This window comes from Brachycentrus maculatus, unplaced genomic scaffold, assembly GCF_059751285.1.
Source record: "Brachycentrus maculatus isolate JH-2025_06_01 unplaced genomic scaffold, ASM5975128v1 h1tg000518l, whole genome shotgun sequence".
In the NCBI taxonomy this organism is placed as follows: Eukaryota; Metazoa; Arthropoda; class Insecta; order Trichoptera; family Brachycentridae; genus Brachycentrus; species Brachycentrus maculatus.
In genome coordinates this window covers 153,064-180,340 of record NW_028281264.1, presented here as the reverse complement: position 1 = coordinate 180,340, position 27,277 = coordinate 153,064, and the positions used below count along the sequence as shown (strand labels likewise).

The 27,277-nt window shown below is 30.8% G+C and overlaps 1 protein-coding gene across 6 annotated transcripts in view; it reads left to right on the top strand.

Annotated features, from left to right (window-relative positions):
- Nucleotides 1-27,277, top strand: part of LOC148301770 (proton-coupled amino acid transporter-like protein acs) — a 53,034-nt gene that overhangs the window by 7,918 nt on the left and 17,839 nt on the right. Inside the window, exons 3-4 of one of the 6 annotated variants that reach the window (XM_088272743.1) lie at nucleotides 9,256-9,336; nucleotides 14,521-15,499. The exons of 2 other annotated variants lie outside the window; for them this stretch is intronic. In XM_088272743.1, coding sequence (XP_088128869.1) covers nucleotides 9,295-9,336; nucleotides 14,521-15,102 — 624 coding nt within the window. In that variant the 5' untranslated portion in view covers nucleotides 9,256-9,294 and the 3' untranslated portion in view covers nucleotides 15,103-15,499. Of the gene's footprint in view, nucleotides 1-9,255; nucleotides 9,337-14,520; nucleotides 15,500-20,656; nucleotides 20,790-27,277 lie in introns of those variants that run through there. 3 more of the 6 variants (XM_088272742.1, XM_088272739.1, XM_088272738.1) reach the window with 3 other exon arrangements.

Below are 27,277 nucleotides of genomic sequence, written 5' to 3'. Positions count from 1 at the left end.
CTCCTAAAAACGCATATCAACATCTAGTTTCAAAGTTCCGAATCGATTTCGCTACAGCCTTGATCTTTAAAGAAAAAAACGTTAAAGGTGTATTTTATGTATGCGTTCAAACAAATGTGTTTTGAAAATCATTTTTCAAAATCATAAATTGACGTTCAAATATATAAAAATCCTTGATAAATAATTAATTACACGTATTTTTTGTATACCAAGTTCGTCAAGATTTGAAACAACTTTCTTTCTAGTTCATAGCTCAGTAACTGTAATGAATGTCGCAATACATTCCATTGGACAAGCAACATTTATATTGCAAAAATGTAAAAACTTTAAAGGTACGTACTTATATGTTCCTTCAATAGATGTATTTAATTTAGTTTGAAATCTCGATTAGATGGTTGTTGTCTTTGTAGTATAAATCAGAATAACGACCGTTTACCATTCAGAGTAAACTATACAAGATTAAGCCATACGCTCAATAAGAGAATCGTGCATTCATATTCTTATTTTACTTCAAATAATGCATTACTACTATTTGGAGATGAAAAAGATGAAGAATATAAGAAAATGATAGAGAAGGAACAATGTGTGGAGTACTCGAAGTTAAATTTGTGTAAGATAGCGTGCATGTAATCCGCTGAGAGTATGTACTCTTAAAATTTGTGATCAAATTGAAATATTATGAATGCATTGTTTATATTTTAAAATTAATATTGAAATTTATAAATTGGATATTGCTATGTTTGCTTCGTATAGTCTGAGATTATTATTATATCAATGATGTCACTCTTTGTATCCATGGTTACGTGCCGTTCCCCCACATCCCAATGGCTGGACGATTCCATGGAAAAGGTCACCCTTCATCAGAGTAACCAACCGTCACAAATTGAGTGGGACATCCCCATTCCAAAACGTCACAAATGTGTCTCCACATAATGAAAAATCTCTTTGTCCTACATATAAAATGATTATTATCTCGCTCTATCGTTCGTTTGAATATTTCTTTCACTACAACCAAATGACATATAAAAAAACATTTTTGCATAATACAGAATGTTATATGAATAAAGTGTCATCCCATTTAAAAAAAAACATGAAATAAAATGAGCTGACATCAATGAATAAACCCTGGTCATTCAATTTCTGAAGTAAAACCTTATCTAGCGATTGCAGCTAGTATATGGTAGGTATACTAAATGAAAGGACAATAAAAATCACATCTATTTTTAATGGTTAAAGTTAAACAAACTATCAAATGAGGTTGAACTTTTTCAAGAAATATATCTCTTTGTACCTTTTTTATGCTTCTATGTATATCTTCCTGATCATAATCGATAAATTGAAATAACCGAAAATTGATAATCACTACAAAATACGAAGACCTGCATTTACGATTTAATACAAAGGTTAATTAATTAATAACCCTTATCCGCACCCAGTGGTGCATAGGGCACTGCATCGAATCGACGCAGTGTTATCTTGATCATTACTTACGTGAAGGCAAAGTGATCACTCTTGCGCTTCAGGAACCAGTCCAGGGTAATATTAAATAAATATTACAGTGTAAAATCACTAATATTTATTTTCGCCCCCCCCCCTGGGAATCGAACCCGGGACCTCCGGCACGGTAGCTAAACACGCTGACCATTACACCACGGAGGCGGACATATACAAAGTTAATAGGCGGACATATACATAATACAAAGGTTAGTGAATGCCAAAAGGTCACAGTACAAAATTATTATATGGGATGGAAAGATTTGTGGTTAGTAGAAAAATATTGCCAATGTGTTAAAGTTGATAATTTTCGAAGGCAAGCTTTTTTAGGCGAGGTAGGGCAAATTGGCCAGAATCAGAGGAAAAAAGTAAAACTCTTCTTCTTTTCCGAATTTACATGTAGTTGAAAGGAAAGAGTGGGAGAATAGCTTTTACTCTCTCCGTCGCATACTTCATAGACAGTCTACGTGCATGCGCCGCGTGTACTGTGTTACTACGTAGCATGGAGAACTAATAGACGCTTGTTTATTATACTGTAAATAAGCTGAATACGCTTTGATATTTATTACTTAACAATTTTAACTATTGAAGGTGTAGCATTGTTGGGAATAGAACTGGACAAAATATTAATGATTGTGAGTTACGATTTCAACATTCAATTCAACTCAGATGAAGCTCAAACCATTGATAAGATTTTTTTAATGAAAAGTTCAAGAAAAAATTTAACGCCAACAAAAGTTAGTCTCACTACTATTGATGAAGTATTCTCCTTTATTTAGATTTTTTCGGTGTAAATCATTTGCGGCATAATTCAGCTATTATAAACCCGCAATTTATTTATTGAATCATGATTGATGATGTAATGAAATATTTCATGTTTAATTTCTTCAATAAAGTTCTAGTAAAATAATGGAATAGCCAACAAATGCAACCAAATCAATTCATAAAATCAACCTAAAAAGATTAACTTCTTAGGATTATGTTTCAAAAGAATGGGGTTTGTGGAGGGAAATTAATGAATTTTTAATGAATATTTTGCAAAAAGTCAAATAATTTTTTTGAATACAAAATGTCTTCAACGTTGCATCTTAATGAATAAAAAATGTGGATGCAATATATTTATGGGATTGTCAGGCTATGTATGAGGAGATGCATGAACGTAGAATATTGCAAACACAGGGTTGTGTGGCGTTCTATTCTCTCTGCCTACCCCTGCGGGGATGCGGCGTGATGGTTAGATAGTTAGTTAGTTAGTCAGGCTGGTGGTTTGATATTCATAATACGGAAATTCCTTCACATCAATTAGTTTATAGAGAGAAAAACCACTTTTTAAATATGGAAATATATTAAGTTAGAGTATATATATAGGGCTTCTCTATAGGGTACAGGGTATGTGGTAATCATCATAATACTGAGAAACACCCGAAGCACTATTTTATTTATATAAACAAAAAATATTTTTAACAACCACCAAAAAATTAACATCTCAACATACATGAAGAAGAATGTGGAAGTCTAGGCATTTACAGGGCTTACAACCGTCATATGCTTGGTTAAGTGATCACTTTGACCAATCACATTCCCCAATTCTGCCCATAATTGACAATCCAAATCCTTTTCTTTAAACTTCTAGATATATTGATCAAACTCATAAGACAGTATGCGCGAGGTCACAATAACCATCTATGGTCGGATGAGGAAAGCTTTTATTGAGTAGAGACTCTTTACATTGAGACATTCACACACTTGAGAAACGCTTGGAAACATGATTTTCAATTTATTTTACCTTATAATTTGACCAGTTAATCAGTTAGATTATCCAGATTTGTGAACAAGTCTTTGGACACACTTAAAATGTTGTAAAGTACATTTTGGTCACTAAGCAAAAGTTTATCATCTTCAAATAAAATCGTACTAATCTTAAGTGTATGTATTTTTGTAAATATAAATATATTTACATGGATATCTATATGTATATATAATAATATAATATAACCATATCCGCTCCCTAGGTGGAGCATATGGAGTCCACAAACTGTCTCCAGGCTTTTCTGTCGGCTGCCAGCTCCCTTGCATCCTCCCAAGTCAGATCCGCGTCCCGAAGTTCTGACGAGAACTGCCGACGAATTGTCAGCAGTGGTCGTCCTGGGCGGCGCGAACCTGATGCCTTGTAAAAGAGGCAAGCTTGATTAAGGCTCTCAGGAGGCATGCGGAGTACATGGCCAAGCCAACTGAATCGCCTTTTCTTGACGACAGTTGTGACTAAGATTTGCTGCGTCCTACGCCTTATCTCTTCTCTCTCCTTATATATATATATATGTATATACTATGTGTGTATGTGTGTGTATGATGCTCATTTCATAGTTACAGTTAAGGTAACAATAATTTCTACACTATCCACATTTTAATATGATTTAATCAATGTAGATAGAATAGTTTATTTTAATGATTTAAAAAAAAATTAAACACTCAATATACCACTTTAATGAATTTTATTTATATAAACGACTAGTTTCGAAAACTTACAGATGTTTTCATCTTCTGGTAAAAATTAAAATTAAATAAGTTTGAATTTTTACCAGAAGATGAAAAGATCTGTAAGTTTTCGAAACGAGTCGTATACTTATAAAAATCAAATTCATTAATTAACACATTATCTGCGGGTGGATTCACACTCATAATAGAGATAAACATCTCTGAAAAGAAGTGATAACATTTAACCATACTGTATACATCGATATGAGATCAAAAAATGCCGCAAAAGTCTTGGGTAAAAATAACTTACACGCAATTTACGATGAGTCAAGTGAAAAGGTAAAATTACCCTTCCCGCCGAACACCACTAGTCGAGTGAAACGGTAAAATTACCTTTCCCGCAGATAGTGTAATGCCGAACCAATAAATGATATATTTTATTTTTTATATTTTAATATTGTTATTTTTATCTCCTCTTATATTCTTTACATATTGTTATTACAATGTATTCCGTTTGTCAAGTGGATTTTTTTGTAAACACACACTTGATTAATATTATCCGGGCATCTACACTGTTAGAATGTAAATGTGGCGATAAGTCTTCTTCGGAAAAACATTGCAATTAACATTTTTTCATAGGAAGTTACGTGCTCCGCGGGTCTCAAAAATAGTTGGTCAGGATCAGTGTATATTATTCCATTTGCATAACTCACAGTAAGGACATGCGTCTTCTGAATATCAACACCTCGCGTGTCGCGCCACGCCAGGGTCGCGTGGAGAGCCGTCCTAGCCTAGTAAGCGAGTTAGAAATCAAATCAAAATATTCTTGATATTCAGGCCCACCGAACGTTAAATCACGTTTAATTGTTAAACACACACATACACCCTCTTTTTTATAATATCTTAATGTTCAACTAATTGTAACATATATTTAATGTTTTTCGCTTATACTTTGTGGCACATTTTATAAACATTTTTTTACTACTATTTTTTTATTATTAGTACACTTTAACCAACCGCTTTCGACAAGAACCTTGTCATCATCAGGGTTTATTCACTGCTAAAACATTAAAATACTCAATTAATTACATTCCCTTACCAAAAACTTCCATTTGAGTGTGTGGAACATTGGTCGTCAGCCCCGTAAATGCCCAGACTTCCATATTCTTCTTCATCTTTGATGAGATGTCAAAAAATAAAATGAAAATAACTCCTGTAATTGGAGATAATCCAGATTTCGTGAACAAGTATTTGGACACACTCAAAATGTTGTAAATAAATTATCTGGTCAAATTATAAGCTTAAATAATAAAAATGAAAATGGTATTTTCTGGCGTTTCTCATGTGTGTGATTATAATCCAGGATTTGGACCTCACATACCAATATAAGAGTTTCTGCTAAGTAAAAAGCTTCTTTACATCTCACCAATAGATGTCTCTAGTGAAGTTGTAGTGATTCAAGAACAAGGTTTCTAAATTGGTTCATACATAAAGAACTTCCAAGAATTTGAGTAGTGTGGTTGTCAATAATGGGTAGAATTGGTGAATGTTACACGTGTGTAAAGTGATCACTTAAACCAGCCGATGACGGTCGTCAGCCCCGTAAATGCCCAGACTTCCATATTCTTCTTCATCTTTGATGAGATGTCAAAAAATAATTGGTAAGGGAATGTAATTAATTATGAATTCAACTAATCATAACATATCTTGAATGTTTTTCGCATATACTTTGTGGCACATTTTATAAACTTATAAAATTAAACAACTTTGTTTTAACCACTTTTTTATTATAAGTACACTTAACCTACCTGTTTCGACAATAACCTTGTCATCGTTAGGGTTTATTAAATTCTAAAACATTAAACATTAAAATACTCAATATTGATTACATTCCCTTACCAAAAACTCCCACACACTGAAATGGAGTGGAGAATTAAGTTATAATATAATATATATGGTAATTTTAAAAGAAAGTTTTATTTTATTTTTAAAATGGAAAAACAAAAAGTTATTGAAAGGTAAGGCGTAAAAAAATGCATTTAAAAATATTTTTTTATAAATATTCGATAAAGACAAAAAATATCCAATATACATTCTTTAAAACAATCTGTAGTGAACAGACATGTGACCTCTGAAATATGTGAAATATGTATGTACATATTTCTTGATATTTTCAATTGGCGGAAATCGAACCCGCGATACCAGTTTCGCAGTTGAGCGTTTACTCCAATACGCCATGGAGTCTGTCATGCAAACTGAAAAATGTGAGAATAAATTAAAGTGGGAAAATTGGATGTTCAGGAAACTTAGAAAGGATGCTTCTAGGTTTCTAAGGAACACTATAAGTATCCTCTCCTTGCCATAAAACAAAATCATGTTTTTGAAGTTGATGCATACATTGTTCGTTCTATCGTATTATAGCTATGTAAGATATTATTATATTTTTCATATTATTTTATGATGTATCACCAAAGATGAAGATCATTATATTTTGTAGGATTTAACTTTGTTGATTCACCATGTCCGAATTATTTGGCATCATACAGGCATGTGTTTACATACATTTGACCAAATTGTCTTATTTTAGTAGTATCAATCGACAGATCCCAGTATTTTTAATTGTTATTAGCCGGGTTCATTTTGCCGGGGTTTTTCTACTATTTTTGAGTTGACACTGAAATAATTTTAAAATTGATTAAAAGCGCAATTTAAGTATTTGTTTTATTTTCAAAAGTACTTTTCTGTAAGCCTAAACCGCTCATTATTAGAAATAGGTATACCAAATTGTTGTAGAGTGTGTTCGAACCCAGAAACTCTGACTCAACTGAGTCCGCGACACTAACCACGGGACCACGACCCGACACATCACGACAACTTCCATTGCTTCCTGCCGCAACCATAAACGCTACACTTGTAATTCAAAGATCCAATTTCTCGGATTATGTCACCATTAATCATTGCGTAATATACATATTCGTATCTAGTCATTGGCACAAAATAAATATAAGGTGTCCCAAAACTCATATCACTAATAAAGTGAACATAATATAAATAATAACATGTATATAATACATATGTATATATATATATAAATATTTTTTTATATACACATGTATATATGTGTGTGTGTGTGTTTATAGGGTATATTAAGATAAAAATGTTTTTTTTTTAAGTCATGATAACGAATTGCACATGCGAAAGATCATTCAGACGACTAAAGAGAGTGAAAAATGAATGTTGACCTACATTACGGCAACAGAAGATTTTTAACAGATTTAGCGGTACGGTGCATTGAAGCTGTCAAAATGAGACAATTACACTGGCCAACAATGATTTTGTAACTGATTTTGATGACTGATTTGGACTAAGTCAATCGTTCTTACTCATAGTCTATATTGTGACAAGCTTGAATCACGTCAAGTTTTGATGTTAAAGTCATATTATTGTTTGTATGGACCCCATACGTTGAAACCTTAATAGTGGTTAGTATCTAGACCTGTTTTAGTCTAAGGTCTAAGGGATTCAAAAAAAGTATTAATAATTATGGATTAACAGTGGAAATATATTAACTTATTAATATTGAATACGATAGTATTATATGTTTATATAAAAAAATGTGGAAAAGCTAAAAATATTGGTTTTAATCTAATAATAAATTTAAAAAAATGTTTATATACTTATATATTTATACATAAATAATAAGATAAGCTTTTGTCAATATCAGAAATAAAAATATTCACAACTAAAAAATCTGACGTCCCACATTTTTTTTGCTCTCATTTTTTAATTTACCTATACAAAGTGCATAAAGATCAGGTATTTTCATGCCAGTTACAAAAAAAGTTTTAAATTGTTGGCCAGTGTTATCATTTGAAGACGTAATTGAGAATTTTTAAATTTCGTAAGCGAGAAAAGTGCAATAAATTTAATTTAGAGTTTGTTGTATAGTTATGTTTATTAAAATGTATACTAATATTTCTATTCGATAATTTGAATTCGAATATTCATTAAGGATTTTTTTAATAAAATAAAAATAATAAGCTGCATTTATATTTTAGCTTAAAGCCACTTGCCTCTTATTCCGGCACTGATTAATTGAACGAAATATGAATAGGGTTCGATAAGGCTAGTACTTAAACGATGACTCGGTTACCCTGTTCCATTCTGGAGTAAAACGAGTACTACGATGATATTGACGACTTTACGCAGCAGCGGACCAATGGATGACGGATGCTTTGAGAGAGATTTGTTTTTGCTTCACGATGATATTTAAAAAATAAATAAAATGTTTTACGCATCACCGTGTATACACTATGACTGACATAGTGTGTATTATTATAATGTACATGCAGTAAAACCTCGATATAGTGGACGTCTATTTAACGAAAATCGGATATAATGGACAAAAAATCCGGTCAAATGTAAAAAAATAAAACCGTCCTGTTAATGCTCATGCTTGGGGGAATTTTCAATTTTTTTTAAAGAAATTACATAATTTTTTTTTTAAATTCCTTGCCTTTTCTATTCGAATTCGTACATTTGTTTCGAGGAAAAACTGTGAAATTTGTAGTTTAAATTTCGTCTAAAATCAATTTAAAAAATCGTGATTTGCATAACCTTTTTACTTTTGAAAACAGGATTACTGAAAGCAAGCGCGTCGATATTAAACAGCAACATCACTTCACGACGAGTGTCCTTAAACAATATTTTTTTGTGTATTGTTTATTCATATCTTAAAACAGTGTTTATATATTTTGTATATTAAAAGTATTAGTAAGTTTGTGGTATGGTAATATAACACTCTCCTTAGCGTTCATCGTTAACTTTGTGCAATACCACTACTTAATGTACTGTATTCTATTGATCTGATGGATTATTTCGAAATAGGTTGTCATGAAGTAGTGTTTTTAAAGTGGTATTACACAAAGTGAACGATGAATGATGAGGAGAGTGTTACAGTGTTCATAGTTTCAAAAAAAGTTGTTTGGTTTATTTTTAAAATTATTTTTATATAATGGACTTTCGGCTTTAGCAGACACCATTCCTTCCGATTAGTCCGTTATAACGAGGTTTTACTGTACTTCGGTTAAGATTTCGCATATCGCATAGGTACCTATCATCCTACGCTCCCGCGTGTTACGACATAATGTCGAGTGGGTTGACTTGTTCCACTTTACAATTCAACCGAAAACAAGAAGGCACCACGAAAGACATTTTTTTTTGTTGTTTCTAATAAAACGAAAAGTTTTATTTTTATTTAAATATTTTGGTTTTATTATTTTTTAGGGATTGACTACAAAATGACTTTGAGCCAAAGTCATAAAGATGGGAATATGCAAGTTAAGTTACGACATATCATTGACTGATGTAAGTGATCACTTTGTGATACAGCATTATTCATTTCACCCATTGGATTTATATGACTACCGCGATATTCAGAGCTTGGTTGAGATTGCAAATGTATTATTCACTATTTATAAGGTATTGTTAAATCGGAAATATCTTTTAGATATCTACAATGAAAGTAATTCTGATTAATTGGAACGGCATTTAAAATTGTTGAATTATATTCCGTGGCAATAATTTATTATCAAAGCGAAACAGCTAGCCTCACAGATAAATCACCAGTTGTATCATAAATCATTTTTAAATTTATATAAATGATTTTTTCTTGTTGAATTTGTAATTTCCTGTTTTGCTTTTGTAAGTCGATGCTTTTTACACTGGACCTACGTGGCGTATAGGTAGGTACGCGAACTTGTGAAATGGAACCAACTACATATCTGGTTGCAGGATACTGATCTTGCGTAATGTAATACATAATATATAATATTTAGCAAATAATACTTTCTCTATGGGGTTTTGTAAATAATGAACAAAACGTTTTGCGTTCAGTTCGCTCCAAGACATTCCCATTGACAGGACTCGTCTCATAGATAACCAAGTAACCATGGACCTAATAGTAAGTACTTTTTTGGTAAGACTGTGGAGTGTGAGCAATATTGCCGTATGAATATTTAATATATTTTAAGTTTGTCATTACGATTTATTATTATTCATATCAATGTGTTTTGTGTATATTTCTGTATACTGACTCTCATCTGCATCTAATGATGCTATAATGGCACTGTATCAAAATGACAGAGTTTTAACTTGATCATTTAACTCACGCGTCAGGTGATCAAGCGTGCACTTTACTTTATATACTTTACAACAAAAAATCAACAATGTCAACCACGATAACATCAAACATCGACAGTTTTAATTTGTTTATATTCAATTTAACACAATGGACGTAATTATATAAATAATAAACAATGAAATAATCGAGCATTTTTTTTATCATTAACGTTTAACTAAGCGAGTGTCAATAAAAATTTACAAAATCTGTAGAGTAAGCCTTACCTTAAAATAAGAGACATTTTCGTGTAAAGAAACATTTATAAATATATAATATAAATTATAAATATAAATATATGTATATATATATATATATATACATATATATATACATATATATATATATATATATATATATATATATATATATATATATATATATGTGTATATATATATATCCGTCAAAAAAGGTGTCGAAACTCCATTCCACCGCGTTACTACTACTATTATTTTGGATCAATGTGGTATTTATTTAGTACAACTATTGAACAACACAGAGGTGAATGATTTATTTGCTGAATAATTTATTAACTATTAAATATATTCAAATTGCATTTATTATCTTTTATTCATACCATTTTAATCCGTTTTGTTTAGGTATTAATTATATCCGGTCAATGGCCTTTGTTCCTTTCAAAATATTAAAGAATATTAGCTTTGAGATCGCAAGAGACGGAACGTAAGGTGGTGACCTTGCTTCACAGATAGCCCTACAAAGAAAAAGTGATGATTTAAATCACCAAATTTCGATATGTAACCTGCCGCGAATCATGTGGCTTAGAATGTCACAACAGTTTCAGCATTGTGCTCTCATATTAGCGTTTATCAATGCGGAATAACTTATCTGCTCTTCTTTTAAAAAAATTTAAAAATCAAACCGGATCAAAATATAATTTTTTTTATCGGACACGCAAGTAAGGCTTACCCTACAGATTTTGTAATTATTTATTGATACTCGCTTAGTTAAACGTTAATGATTGCTCGATTATTTCATTGTTAATTATTTATATAATTACGTCCATTGTGTTAAATTGAATACATACAAATTAAAACTGTCGACGTTTGATATTATCGTGGTTGACGTGTTTGGCTCCCGTGCATGAGTTGATTATCGAAAGGGTAAAGTTTTTTTTTTACTTGAAACATTTATTTAAATTACAACATTTTGAGTGTGTCCAAATACTTGTTCACAAAATCTGGATTATCTCCAATTACAGGAATTATTTTCACATCTCATCAATAGATGTCTCTAGTGAAGTTCTAGTGATTCAAGAACAAGGTTTCTAAATTGGTTCATATATATAGAACTTTCAAGAATTTGTGTAGTGTGGTTGTCAATAGAGGGTGGAATGGTGAATATTATACATGTGTAAAGTGATAACTTGAAACAGCCTATGACGGTCGTCAGCCCTGTAAATACTCAGACTTTCATATTCTTCTTCATCTTTAATGAGATGTCAAAAAAGAATATTTATTTAATTCCCCCTTTGACAAGCATCTGAAATGTACGCCTGATCACCTGACGCTTGACTTTGATGATCAAGTTAAAACTCTGTCATTTTGATACCGTGCCATTATAGCTAAATTTTTTCTGTTAACTAAATTTTTTCAATTCAATCACAATTTGCATAGTAAATTACTATCTATGAAATCAATCCTGAATTTATATTAAGTATGTGAATTTGTGCGGTAGCTTGTTTCAAATGTTTCACTATTATAGCAGAATGCATTTAACATTGTGGATTTGGTTGTTGTGTTTAAAAAAAATATATTATTTATACTATTGCGAATGGGAAAAACAATATTTTTATTTATATTATTGCGTTTGTTTAAAAAAAAATAAACAATAAAAAAGTAAATACTATTGTATAAATCGGAATACGAGGGAATATAGTATAATATATATATATACATATAATATACGTATGTACAATAAAGTACATACGTAAAAAAAGTAAAATATATTTTCTTTTGGGAAAAAACAACATGTGTTCTTTGACTTCATCCCATTTTATTTAATTATTTTTTTCTTTAATCCACCTGATGCTGGAATATGTATGTTTTTAATTTAAAAAGGTATATGGTACCTTGTGATTTTTTTTTGCTTATAGGAACATAAGTTAAATTAGACCTTTTGTATTTGAGCAGCAATATAAACGTAAATGAGTTCTGTAAAACTGATGGTTGATTTGTTTTTAAAATCTACTCTATTACTTTCTTACTTAATTATATATGTGTTACTTCTGCATGTTTTAGTATATTCATCTACTAAATTTAAATACATATTTACGTGCTGAAAACTGTTAATCAATTAGCGCGTTTAGTGGTATTTGAATATTGAGGTATTTCATTGCTATTTTTAAATACTTAACCTAAAATTTATACTGTTAATGAAAAAAAAACCTCATTTAAAAATGATATTTTAATGCTTGGTATATTCCGAGTTAGATACATATTTTTTAAATGTAGCTTAAAGATATTTAATGGCAATTTAAACATACACGAATTTCAAACCGTCACATTGTTAAAAAAATAAATTCGCAAACAGCTTTCCAAATATTAGAAATAACGTTTGAAATATTAAGTCCATTTTGGCGATTTTACCATAAATGTATTATATTGAAAGCTGTCCTACCGCACTCCCAGATCTATACAGAAGCATTTAGGCTTCCAGACAGACCTTCTCATGCAAAGCATTTTTTTAGACATAAATTTATTGTAAACCATTTTTTTCCATTTTTAATATTCTGTTGAAAAATAATATTTATATCTAAATTATCATAGTCCGCCCCTCTAAGCTACACCCTCGCAGCTCTCATTGAGGCATCCTCACGATAGGGAAATTCCAGGATCATTTTATTATACAGAAGAGCCCTTGAGATAATAAGATTTGAAGTTTCGAAAGCTTTATTAAAATTGGACTTAGCCTATTTCCAATACAGTAAGGATTAATTTTTTTTCTTCTTTCTGACTGTTTTTTAAGAATTTTCAATCATGGGATGAAATAATAGTAACAGTACGTTAAGCCAATTTACCGTGAATAGACTGAATGACCATTATGTACGTCTAGGTTCAGTGAATGGGCCGAAAACAATATTCGGCTTGATCCTTTTCCTTAACGCAAAATTTTGTTCACCGATGGGACACACTTTTGGTTGAATGGCTGTGTCAATTAGCTAAATTGCCAAATTTTGACTGAAAAAACCCAGAAGTCTATGTTGAGACGTCCTTATATCCATTTAAAATCACTGTTTGGTGTGCTTCATAGGCAGGTAGAATCATATATATATATATATATATATATATATATATATATATATATATATATATATATATATATATATATATATATATATATATATATGTATGTATATATACATATATATATATATATATATATATATATATATATATATATATATATATATATATATATATAAATATATATATATATATAAATATATATATATATATATATTTATACACATATTCCAATTAAATTAACACTGGTTGGGAGATAGATGTAAAATAAAGCTATTTAAATTCAATGGTTATAAACCCCTATCTAACACGACTATTGGAAATATGTTTGCTGTTTATTTGTTCCATTATATTTGGCACCAAGCGGTATATTCGATTAATGCAATGCAGTGTAATACTTATAGGCACGTAGATGACAGCGAGGTGATATGTTTTGTGCTTCAGTTGCCAGCCTTAAGGCATCACGTTAAACATTCGCATTGCACGTCTGTCCAAACTCAAAACTCAGTAAGGGATATTTTTTGCATTTTTGGACTAAGTAGATTGTACTTAGTCCAAAAATGCAAAAAATAAAGGGACTACAAAAAAATGTCCCTTACAGTGTTTTAAGTTTGGACAGCCGTGCGTATGTCGCATTCAACCGTTTACAATCACCAAAAGTGATTTGAAAATGTTGATATAAGTATATGTATATGCGATTATATACATATGCATATTTACGTATATATTTTTGTAATAGATAAAAGTTCTGATACTTATATGTTTAGTATTTATTACCATACACAATTGATTTTGTTACGTTTAGTGAAATTTTGAACGACAGTAAGTAATAATTTGAAAACTCTTTAATTTTCTGGACTTTCTTTTTGCTTTTGTTGATTTAAGAAACATCAGTTTACCTGACAAACTCTTACGAGTCCTGTTCAATAAAAAATGACATTTAATGACTTGGATACGTTTTTGAGCCGCTTTTTGTTATTTTCAATACCATATTAATCGTTATTAACATTAGTCAAATCGAATGACAAACTTGAAAAAAAACATTTTTGTCATGTGAGATTGCAATGCTTATTTATTTATAACATACACATTTAGATGATTCGTGTTCAGTTTGTTTTAGCATACGCCGCCTTTGCGTGCTGTGTTTCGGGCGTCATTATAGAGGATGACAGAAGAGGTATTGCTCTTAGTACTGCCCGTCCGTACTACCAGGCTCAGTACGGACTAGAGACGAGCGACGACTACGAGGACGAGTTGGCTCGCCGTCGCCACAAGCGGCGCCGACGTCCCTGCGCTTCCAGCAAGGTAGAGCCGTTGGAGTCAGACAAGACCTTGATCAACGTGTACTACTCGGACGTGGACTACGCGGGGGCCACTCACCACAACTACCTGTCGGCCGGCTCGTCCGGCTGCGGGGCTGCCTTCTCAGACGACGACTACCAAGGTGGCAACCGGCCTCACGGCAACCGTCCCGGGAGACCCGGATTCGGGACGCTGCTCTCGAACGTCCTGTTCGGGGCAAACAAGCCGGCCGCCGAGCCTGTCGTGGCGGTGGGGGTGGGCCCTCTAGGGGGATCCGTTCCGGAGGAAATCAAGTTCACGAGATATAGCGAATTCAACGCCAGAAGAGCGTATCGACAGTTCAACAAAGAGTTAGATAGGTTATTTCGACCATTGTATCGACTGTTTTAAACATATATAGTTTTAAATACATAAAGCTCACATAGAAGTACAAATATAAATATTCAAAAACGTATTTTTTTAACGTTTTTCTTAATTGCTATCTAAAAATATCATATCGATAAGATTGTAATGTATTTGCTTATGTATGTTTGTATGTATATAAGTTACGTATTTTTTATAATTAATATATTAACTATATATATTCGTCTACGTTTTATATTTGCTATGTATATATTATTATCATAAGATTTATGCCATTTTTTCATCGGAATCAATGTTTCAAATACGATATTGTTACTAAAATAATATATACATTTTAACATACCTACGTATTATCACTGTAAATAGTCATTGATCGTGTAACATTTTATTAATTAAGCCTTAATAAAAAAGAAAACAATAAGAAGTGTGTATTATTTTTAATATAAATTAATTATTGTTTTGAGTATTACCTGATTATTAAAAATTATGACCTTTTTATTACTTTATATACAGGGATAGTCCAGTTTGTGGATTCTTGCAAACATATAGTACCTTCGGCATATTGGATTGTGAACACTATGTCGATAAGTTGATGGAGCGGACCGGAAGTGGCTCGGAGGGTTTAATTAACCCTAGCTGGCGAGCCCTACTTTAAATTAAGAAAAATAAATAAAACAAAATATTTTGTTCACATTATTTTTCTGAATTTTTCATAAATATTTGATTTTATTCGTCTACAATATGTGCATAATATAAACTAGTGATGAAAAGGATAGTGATATATCGCTCACTCCTTTCAAGAACGTCATAAATAAAAAAAAACTTGATTTTTCAGGAGAACGTTTTTTAAATTTAAAAATATAAAACAATATTTTAAAAATAAACATCAAGCCACTTATTGAACTTTTTACTGTGCAACAGATCTTTTTAGGTAAAACCTAAGGTTTTTACTCCATTTAAAAAATATTAAGTATTTAAAAAAAATAATTATACAATACCTTTTCTTCAAAATGCAAAAACAACACTTTCTGCCCTGTGGCCTTATATGCCTTTTTTACAGGGACAAAGTATATTTTCGGAGCATTTCGAAAACATGCACAACTGAAAATTGACGATTTTTAAATTAATGACGTTCTTGAAAGAAGTGAGCGATATTACCGAGGGACCCCGACATATCCGATTCCCGGCTTTGATTTGGATGGCCGGATATGCAGTAGGACATCCGGTATATCACATTTTCCCGTGTTCAAGTCGTAACAAATTTGATCAGGCTGGATCGACTATAACTCGTCAAGCTCGTGACACCTTTAGGGATTTTAATGAAGTTGTAAATGTAAATATCGGACAGAGTCAAGATGTAGAAAAAATCTAATAGTCAATAAAATTTAATTTTGTAAATTTAGTTTTTTACCACTTGAGTAAAACTCAAGTGGTAAAAAACAAGTGTTCTCATTTACACCTTCGTCATGTGTTACCACAAAGTGAATTCCAAAACTATTAATAAAATTTAATATTTTTTGAATATCGTTTCCGACCCTTACCTTTGGTGGGCAGTCAATGCGAAACAATATCCAAACTTGCCAGCGGCGTTTATAGTGCGAGGTTGTTTTCTGAACCAGCCGTGTCTATGAGAACAACCACAATAACATTTCATATTATTTTTTGACATCTCATCAAATATGAAGAAGAATATGGAAGTCTGGGCATTTACGGGGCTGACGAGCTTCATAGGCTGGTTTAAGTGTTTACTTTACACACGTGTTACGTTCACCAATTTTACCCATTGTTGACAACCACACTATTTAAATTCTTGGAAGTTCTATATATATTTTATATATAAATATATATATATATATATATATATATATATATATATATATATATATATATATATATATGTATATATATATATATGTTTATATATATATATATATATATATATATATATATATATATATATATATATATATATATATATATATATATATATATATATATATATATATATATATATATATATATATATATATATATATATATATATATATATATATATATATATATATATATATATATATATATTTATTTCATTATTATTATTTTTTTTAAACCATTTTCGAAACGTTGTTCTTGAATCATTAGAACTTCACTAGAGACATTTATTGGTGAGATGAAAAGAAGCTTTTTATTGAGCAGAAACTCTTTTATTAGTATGTAAGGTCCGAATCCTGGATTATAATCACACACTAATTGGAGAATCACATCATTAATTGGAGATAATCCAGATTTTGTGAACAAGTATTTGGACACACTAAAAATGTTGTACAATAACATTTTGCCCACTAACGCATAACACACTGTGTTTATTCGTCATAATGTACTAAATTGTAAACTCTATAATATTAATGAAATGTTTTGTACATTCGTATCCGTGTTCCAATAAATAATAAGTTCTTCGTTCGTTTAGTAAGTATTTATTATTGATTTTTTATTTCGTTCCCTTATCCGCACCTCAATGGTGCATAGGGCACTGCATTATATAAACGCAGTGTTATCTTGATCGTTAACACACAAAGGAAAGGTGATCAGCCCTCCGCTCTAGGTACCAGTCCAGGGTGATATTAAATAAATATTAAAGTGAAAAAATCACCTATACTTATTTGACCCCCCCTGGGAATCGAACCCAGGACCTCCAGAACGGTAGCCGAGCGTGCTGACCATCACACTACGGAGGCGAACAAATTATTAATTAAACAATACGTAATATGGAGAGCAGTATTATTGATTATGCAATACGTAATATGGAGAGCAGAATTAATTTCTTAAATTGAATAAAAAATTGAAAATTTTCAACTATTAGGTATCCGGCCGGATAGTTAAACTAGGCCGGATAGTATAGTTACCTCATATCCATTTCATTAGTGCACCTAGAATATTTTGAATAAGGGACAAGGTGGAAAGTGAATTAATTAAAGTCCAGGTGTAATTATCACACTGAAAAACCTTAAAACATAAATAATTTTTGTATCTCCTGTATCTTATGTTTATAATCTAATCATTAAAAAAAATATATGTATATTAAAAATTTAAAAAATATATATATAAACTTTGTATTACCATGTTAGTATTCGGCTCAACACAGGCCATGCCTAAAGAGCCGTAATACGTATAATAAATGTGTATATGAAATGAATATGTATATTGAATGTATCTATATATTATGAAAATAAATAAATAAATAAATTAAATTAATTTTACGTAAGTGTGAATAAGCAATATTTTTTTCATCTGTTTGGTTTATTGAATTAAAGAATCTATATGTGTAATGAATCAATGATCTTTTTATTAGTATTTTAAATTTAAATATAGTAATTATTCTGCCAATTCCATCAAATTAGTGTGTTGTGTTGGAGTGTGAGAAAAAACCTCCCCCGACCACCATGTTGAGCCTCACGATAAAATAAAGGGAATTGTATTTTTAACGATTAAAGCATTTATAAACCGGTTGTCGATTCTTATAGGTTGCCAGCAAAAGTTATTGAGTGTATGAAATACCAAAACGAACTATTTTACATAAAAGAAAAGAAAATAAATAAATGAAATGAGTAAAAAATAAATAAATAAAGTAAATTTTTATAAATATTTATTTTTAAGGGAATAGTTTTCTTACGAATCATAAAGTAATCAAAAATCTTATTCAATAATTGTTGGATGAGTTATATCATTGCTCGCAAGGATTAGTTGGTGTGTCGCGGAGAAAACGTCTAGTTTTGTGAAGATATGAAATAAACAATGTTATTATATTATATGTTTTCGCATTGTATTTTGATAATATTTTGATGATTAAATAAATTTTGCTTTTTTTTTTCTTTGGGCGTACCTCTGAAATTTCTTAATTTGGCAGGTGTACCTTAGAAAAAGTTTGCGAAACACTGAGTTAGATAACCATCATGCTAAATCGCACAAACGTACTTAAATTAGAAACCTATAATTTTAAGCTTATATATTGCTATTTCAACGAAATTAAATATGCATGCTTAAAAAAAACTTGAAATTTGTTGAGCTACAAACGCCTTTCAAAACGAGGAAGCATGTGTGTACTTCATACCAACTACTGTAAGAGTGAAAGAGAAAATGAGTTATTTGACAAAATAGTAATAATATGGTATACACGACTAAAGGGTTATATTAAAAATATTATGTCAAGATATTTTGTAGACCTATTAAGAAACCTTTTTACTTTTTATATAAAAGAAATAAGCTTCGATTTTTGTTTGTCTCAGCACGTGTTTTATGTCCTTGAGCAGCGAAGTTCTGTTGACGGCTGTGTTGCATTTTAAAATGAGCAGGTAGTTAGTGAGGAATGTTTAAATTCAAATTAAAAACACGTTTTGATTATTATTTACATTTCAACTATGGAGAAAAAAACAACTTGTACTCAGGGTTGCATACAGCTACTTGTAAAACTTTGTGCACGAATACCAAGAACAAAGACTACCATCGATTAGGCTTGCCAGACGTCACGGTTTGACCGAGAATGTCCCGGTTTTCAGACAAAATCCCTGTGTCCCGGCCGGCTTACTTCACGTCCCGGTAAAAATTCAATTTGATTGTAGATTACAAAAAATTCTTAATAAGAATTAATGTGATTATTTAGGATAAAAAATTTGTGATTTATTTCACTGTACTGTATGTACGCTGCGGGCATTCCGGAGTACCGATTGAACATTTTAGAAATCTGGCAAGTCTACAACTGTATTAATAAATTATATGTACATTTTGGTTTGCATACCGGTACTCTCAAAGGTTTTTGGTGTAACTTGCATATTTTGTGTGTGTGTGTGTGTTATTTTTTTATCCTCGTTATCAAATAATAAAAAAAAATGTTGCATATGTACAGAATAAACAATTGCTAAGGAAAGATAAATAAGTGATAATTTAGAAGCAGTTTTTAATATGAAAACGTAGAATTATCGAACAGAATTTATTATTATATTAAATGCATAATGTTATATACATAGGAAATTTAACTTTATATGTATAAATTTTCTTGACAATGTTTTATTGAAATATGCACGTAACAATATATATCGCTCACTCCTTTCAAGAACGTCATAAATCAAAAAACTTGATTTTTTAGGAGAACGTTTTTGAAGTTTAAATATGTAATACAATGTGTAAAAAATAAATATCAAGCTACTTATTGAACTTTTTTACTGTGCAACAGTTCTTTTTAGGTAAAACCTGAAGATTTTTTCTCCATTTGAAATTTTTTTGCATATTTAAAAAAAAATTAAACACTACCTTTTCTTCGAAATGCAAACGAAACCATTTTTGCCCTGTAGCGGGTAAATATTAAGTTGAAAATATGCCTCTTTCGCTGGGATTTAGTACATTTTCTGGGCATTTCGAAAACATGCACAACAGAGAATTGACGATTTTTGATTTATGACGTTTTAAAAGGAGTAAGCGATATGACATCAATGCCAATATTTATTTCACACGAAAACAACATTATCTCGATTAAGCGATAAATATTTTTTAAAACAATATAAAGAGCAACGAAAGAAATATGTTTCAGAAACATCGATGGCATATGGAAATGATGCTTGTTGCTCGTGTGGACATGAATCTTATATGGTGACCTTCAATGCGACTGATATGTATGTTAATACGCGCGAATTGGGTGCGCCACAAATGCTGTATGTGTATGCGTAAGTATTTAAAGAAACGAATTGTTTATAACCACGAACTCAATTAAATTATCCGAATAATACTTTAAAGATACTTTATTTATTTCATTAATTGATTCAGTAGACACAACTCTAAATTTAGACTAAGCTTCACATACGGTGTTTTGTTGTGTGTTTGTGTGTAAAAAACACGTGTCACAATAGATTTTAAGAAATAATGGTATTTACCAAGTACTATTTTTATTGGTGTCAGGTTGTGGTCCCGCGGTTAGTGTCGCGGATTCTTAAGTCTAAGATTTTCTCGGTTCGAACCCACTCTACCACTATATCTGTTAATTTGACACCTGTTTCCAACAATGAGCCGCTTAGGGTCACAAAAATAGTATGAAATTGAAATATTTGTGTAAATAATAAAAACTTAAATATTTCTCTTTAAAAAAACAAGTATTTTATAAAGTACTCGTCACTATTGTTTTTTTTTTTTAAATCGATTATAGAATACTAGTAGAATAATACTAACTAACCAACCATCTCGCCATTTTCCGCAGGAGTATTCAGAGATAATAGAACGCTACACCAATCTGCCTTTGTGAACAATCTTCGCCTCTTCCACATTCATGCAATTCCTCATATATCCGCAGATTATTCCGAATCTTGTCCTGACCACCAAGTGTTTAAATTACATGATCATTGTTGGGTAATATATCCAAAATAAAACACGGTTTTTGTTGGATTGAATTCTACATTTATTTATGTATATTTTAATACGTGACGCGTTTCGTCTTCTTAGGACATTATCAAACACTAATTTGGAGTGTTTAATAATGTCCTAAGAAGACGAAACGCGTCACGTATTAAAATATACAAAAATAAATGTAGAATTCAATCCAACAAAAACCGTATTTTATTTTGGATATATTACCCAACAATTCAATATGGAATTCTACCAACTGTCTGCAGTTACAATAAATCAATAATTACATGTTTTTACATGATCATGCCAATTTTTCCTCAGTCTTTCTCTGCTTCTGTCACCAACCACTTACGCCTCATGAATATACGTACGCATCATTTATTTTTCTATTCTTTCTACTCATTCGATTTACATGCCCAAACCATCTCAACATATGTATCTTCTTTAATTTGATCAATAATGTTTATCAGCTTTGCATTCATTTCTTACATTCCCCATCTTTCTGAGAGATTGCATTTATGCCGCATTCAGTCTACTTTCATCCTTCTTTTGTTAACTCCATGCCTTGTTAATTTCATACACAAGGGTTGGAACCATTACTCCATTGTGCACTGCCAGTAAAGGTTTCGCGAAAAGATTTTATTTCACTATTCGCTCTGCTCTCGGCATTCACTTTCCTTTCTATATCATTATCAATCATTCCATCCCAAGAAAACGTCCTTCCCAAATATTTATTTATTTACTCATTTATTTTTTTTCTTTTATGTGTATAAAATTAACTGGATTTTGGATTGCACAAAACTTAAAAAATATGTAAAAAAATATTCCATACAACTTTTGGCCCTTAATCAGAGCTCAAAGTTTACGGAAAAGCATTTTTTTTGCTTATGACCTTATGTGCTTATTAAGTAAAGTGTATTGCATATCTTAATATTAACTAAGACTATCTATTGAAATGTCTAATCTGTCAAAATGACTTTTTTAAAAAAGCTCTGGTTGAGGGCCAAAAGTAGTATGGAATATTTTATCAAATGTTTTTTACGTTATGTGCAATCCAAAATGCAAAAATCAGTTATCGGCCCACCCTACTATGTATGGACAGGTAGATAAATAATAATATAATAATGTTTATTAAATTAAATATCCTAGTTTTAACCACTTTGTGAAAAAATATAAAAATAAAAAAAAAAAAAAAAAAAAGTGGTTAAAACTAAGTTATTTAATTTTATAAAGTTTATAAAATGTGCCACAAAGTATCTGCGGAAAACATTCAAGAAATATAATAATCATTTCGAAAATAGCAAGTGGACGTAACCGAGAATTACGTTTACACAGAAGTAATATTTTCCTCTTAAAGGCAACCTTGCCGATGTGAAAAGGGTCAATATGCAAGGAGATACGGTTGAACAGGGATGCTGCCCTCCCAATTGGCATTTCCATTGGCTCGTTTTACCGATTGGGTGATAGAACAACATAACCTCCTGAAGCCTGAGATAATTATCGGGAACATAGAGATCGATTTTTTCGAGTATAACCGAGTTTACCGTCACACCGCGCTTCCCTTCTTTTCCCCAAACTATTAAATCCAAGCATCCCGAGAATAAAGTCTGAAATGAACCACCTCGGATGGAATATATAGAATTTTACTTGATCATATCGTAGTCATACAGGAGAAAGTGACCAAGTGCATTGTTTTACAAAAACGTGATCATTGACTATTTGATAACTTACTAGCTTAATATTGCCCTAAAGAAATCCCAAAGGATTTTAAACTTTGAAGTATAATATATTAATTTTTTTATTGACATCTCATCAAAGATGAAGAAGAATATGAAAGTCTGGGTATTTACGGGGCTGACGAGCGTCATAGGCTGGTTTAAGTGATCACTTTACACACGTGTAACATTCACCAATTCTACCCATTATTGACAACCACACTACTCGAATTCTTGGAAGTTCTATATATATGAACCAATTTAGAAGCCTAGTTCTTAAATCACTAGAAATTCACTAGAGACATCTATTGGTGAAATGTAAAAGAGCTTTTTATTAAGCAGAAACTCTTATATCTGGTCAAATTATAATATATTGACTAGTTAAAAATGACTAACTGCATTGGTGTTTATTTTCTTGCCAAGCAATAGTGACTTAAATGGCCCTCCTGAACATTTTACTTTTTGGTAGTTGGTCACTTTCTCCTGTACGACTACGATATATGGCTTTAATTTGTATTAGGCAGATTTATTATAAAGTGTGTATAGGAAAGCTTATGGCATGAAGGTAGGATATTTGATAATACATGTATTGCTAATGGTGGTAATGGGATATTTCAATAATAAACATCAACTGTTTATTCAATCTCCTATTACAGTTTTGGATAAAGCTCTAATAAATAAACAAGTAGCTATTAGGTATACATAAGTAAGTACCTACTTACGTTCGACTGATTGGCGTGGGTTATCCCTAAACTTTCAATTACCAGTTGATGCTTCATAAGTCCGTCCAAGATATACGAAACGTATTGAGCGAGTGTTCTTGCCTAGAATTTTCACTCATGTATTACATGAAATTATAGTAACTTTAAACATAAAGAGTAAATCCACTCACAAGTAGGCATAGGCTATGAAACTTATAAAGTTGAAGCCTGAGTAGGGACATGATAAACGGTGTTGCATAAGCCGTAGCTAGATTTCAGAGTCACTTGGACGTTAGGTAATTAAAAAAAAAAAAAAAACGAAATGTATTGCGATAGAGTCGCATTTTCTTGACCCTTTTATACCTTTCTTAGAGGGTCCAGACTAAACAGCATATATTATGTTATATTAATTCTTGGCTCCATGTGTATAATAACAATTTTCTTTTAATATACCGATTGGTCACTGAATCAGTATTGGTCTGATTTAGTGAAAACTGTTGTATTTGGTATATTTGGCACATAAAAACAATGATTGGTATAGCATGCGTAATGCTATAAGTAAAATACCCATTCGATGTATGAGTAACATTTTATTCCATAAACTTTATTGAAAATACAAAGTTTATTATACATACTAGAATTACCTAACTAACTATCCCCCCATTTCTTCGCAGGGGTAGGCAGAGAGAGAAGAACGCCACAACAATCTGTCTTTGCAAACAATCTTAGCCTCTTCCACATTCATACATCTCCGTATACATTCGCGTAGATTATTCCGACTCCTAACCTGACCATGCCCAAGTATTTGAAATATTTGATCATGCCAATCTTTCCTCAGTCTTTCTCTTTAGCAACCACATTTCGCTCACTCCTTTCAAGAACGTCATAAATCAAAAATCGACAATTTTCAGTTGTGCATTTTTTCGGAATGCCCAGAAAATGTACTATATCCTAGCAAAAGCGGCAAATTTTTGACTTAATATTTACCCGTTACAGGGCATAAAGTGTTGTTTTTGCATTTTGAAGGAAAGGTATTGTTTAATTAATTTTTTAAATATACTAAATATTTTTTAAATGGAGAAAAAACCTTCGAGTTTTACCTAAAAAGATCTGTTGCACAGTAAAAAGTTCAATAAGTTGCTTGGTATTAATTTTTAATAAATTGTATTATATTTTTTAACTTTAAAAACGTTCTCCTGATAAATCAAGTAATTTTTTATTTATGACGTTCTTGAAAGGAGTGAGAGATTTGTTTCATAAATTTCTTCCGCTGTTATTTCTTCATTCATTCGTTCCACATACCCAAACCATCTCATCACACCTTTCTTAATTTGATTGATAAAGCTTTTCTCAGCCTTGCATTCTTTCTTTATATAACCATTCGAATATATATCACTTATTAATTTACCGCACTTTCGTCCCAAAGATCTATAAAACACAATAATTATTTTTGTTCTCTTTTCTCTGCTCGATTTTTATTTTTATACAAACATATAAAACAAAAAATAACCCTTTTGGTACCGCCGATTATTATCATTCAAGTAATGCTTTCAAGCTCGTCTCTAATTGTGTTACATGAACCGAGCTTCTGTGTAAACAAATAATTATGATGTTTCGAAAAGGTTGCAAGTCTATTCACTGCTTTATTACAGGAGATTGAAAAATGTTCATCTTTTTTGACGGAAAGATTTTATCTTTTAAAATGGACTTTCAAGGTTTTTTGTAGTAGGTACACGATTTGAACGTTACATAAAAATACAATAGTTCTAAGACGAGTAGAAAAATATATGTTTTTTTCTATATCCAATAATAATCAAATATTTTTTTTCTCCATAAATCAATATATATGTCGCTTCTCTTGCTACTGACACGGAATACTGAGAACGGATTTCAAGAGAGTGTCCGACGTGACGGGGTCTACATTGAGACGAAATAATTATATATATATATATATATATATATATATATATATATATATATATATATATATATATATATATATATATATATATATATATATATATATATATATGTTTAAATATATATGTATATATATATATATATACATATATATATATATATATATATATATATATATATATATATATATATATATATATATATATATATATATATATATATATATATATATATATATATATATATATATATATATATATATATATATATATATATATATATATATATATATATATATATATATATATATATATATATATATATATATATATATATATATATATATATATATATATATATATATATATATATATATATATATATATATCTACTTATTTACATATGTGGATGTTATCTATTACTTGTATGGATTTGGTTTAGAAAAAAACATAAAATGTGACTTACATTATTTTCTACATACAGAGTTCTGCTTGAAACCGAATCTGTTACATTTGTAGGGCACGTGTTTATTATTTGATCTCCCTTCGTCCACCCGTCTTTGTAAAGCGCGGGGTGGCAGGTGGTGCGTTGTATTATGTACCTGTCATGTTGAAAGTAATGTATATGTAACAATAGGCTTACCACACGTCCCGGGAGTATTTCGCTTAACGAGTAGGATGCTGGAACGATTTCGACTACTGTCGATTTATTTATTCAGATTGCAGAAAAAATGTTTCGCTTAACGAGTAAGATTTTGGAACGAATTATGCTCAATATAAGAGGTTCGACTGTAATTGTTTTTTTCCCTACCTGCCCCTCCTGTCCCGGTTTAGAGTTTCATATTTTTGGTAAGCCTATGTTACAAGTACATTCCTATTGATAATTTACCCAGGTTTTTTTTTACCCAACCACTAGTTTCAATGCTTTTATTCAATGATAAATATATAAATATGAGTGTCAACATAGATGAATAATAATATTGGTATTTACAGAGCTTACAACTTGTCAGAGGCTGGTTAAGTAATCACTGTACCCACGTGTAACATTCACCATTCTACCGATGATTGTTTAATACTAAAATTAAACACTTGAATATACCACTTTATCGAGTTTTATTTTTATTTACGACTGGTTTATGAAAACATCTGTCGTTTTCGAAACTAGTCGTAAATAAAAATAACACTTGATAAAGTGGTATATTCAAGTGTTTAATTTTAATAAAATAATCATATTATTCCACAAAGTAATGCCAAATCAATAAATAATACATATAGTCTAATACTAATACTAAGTGCAGTCACTACTAAATTTATTGTCAGTCATACGTGATCAATCTCATAAAGTTCCACGACTGAATTCACAACAGCCATCTTTGATTGAATTTGAGAAAGCTTTCGTTTGGCTGAGAACCTTTTATTTTTATTATTTATTATTTGTGAACAAGTATTTGTACACGCTGAAATGTGAGTGTGTTTACTG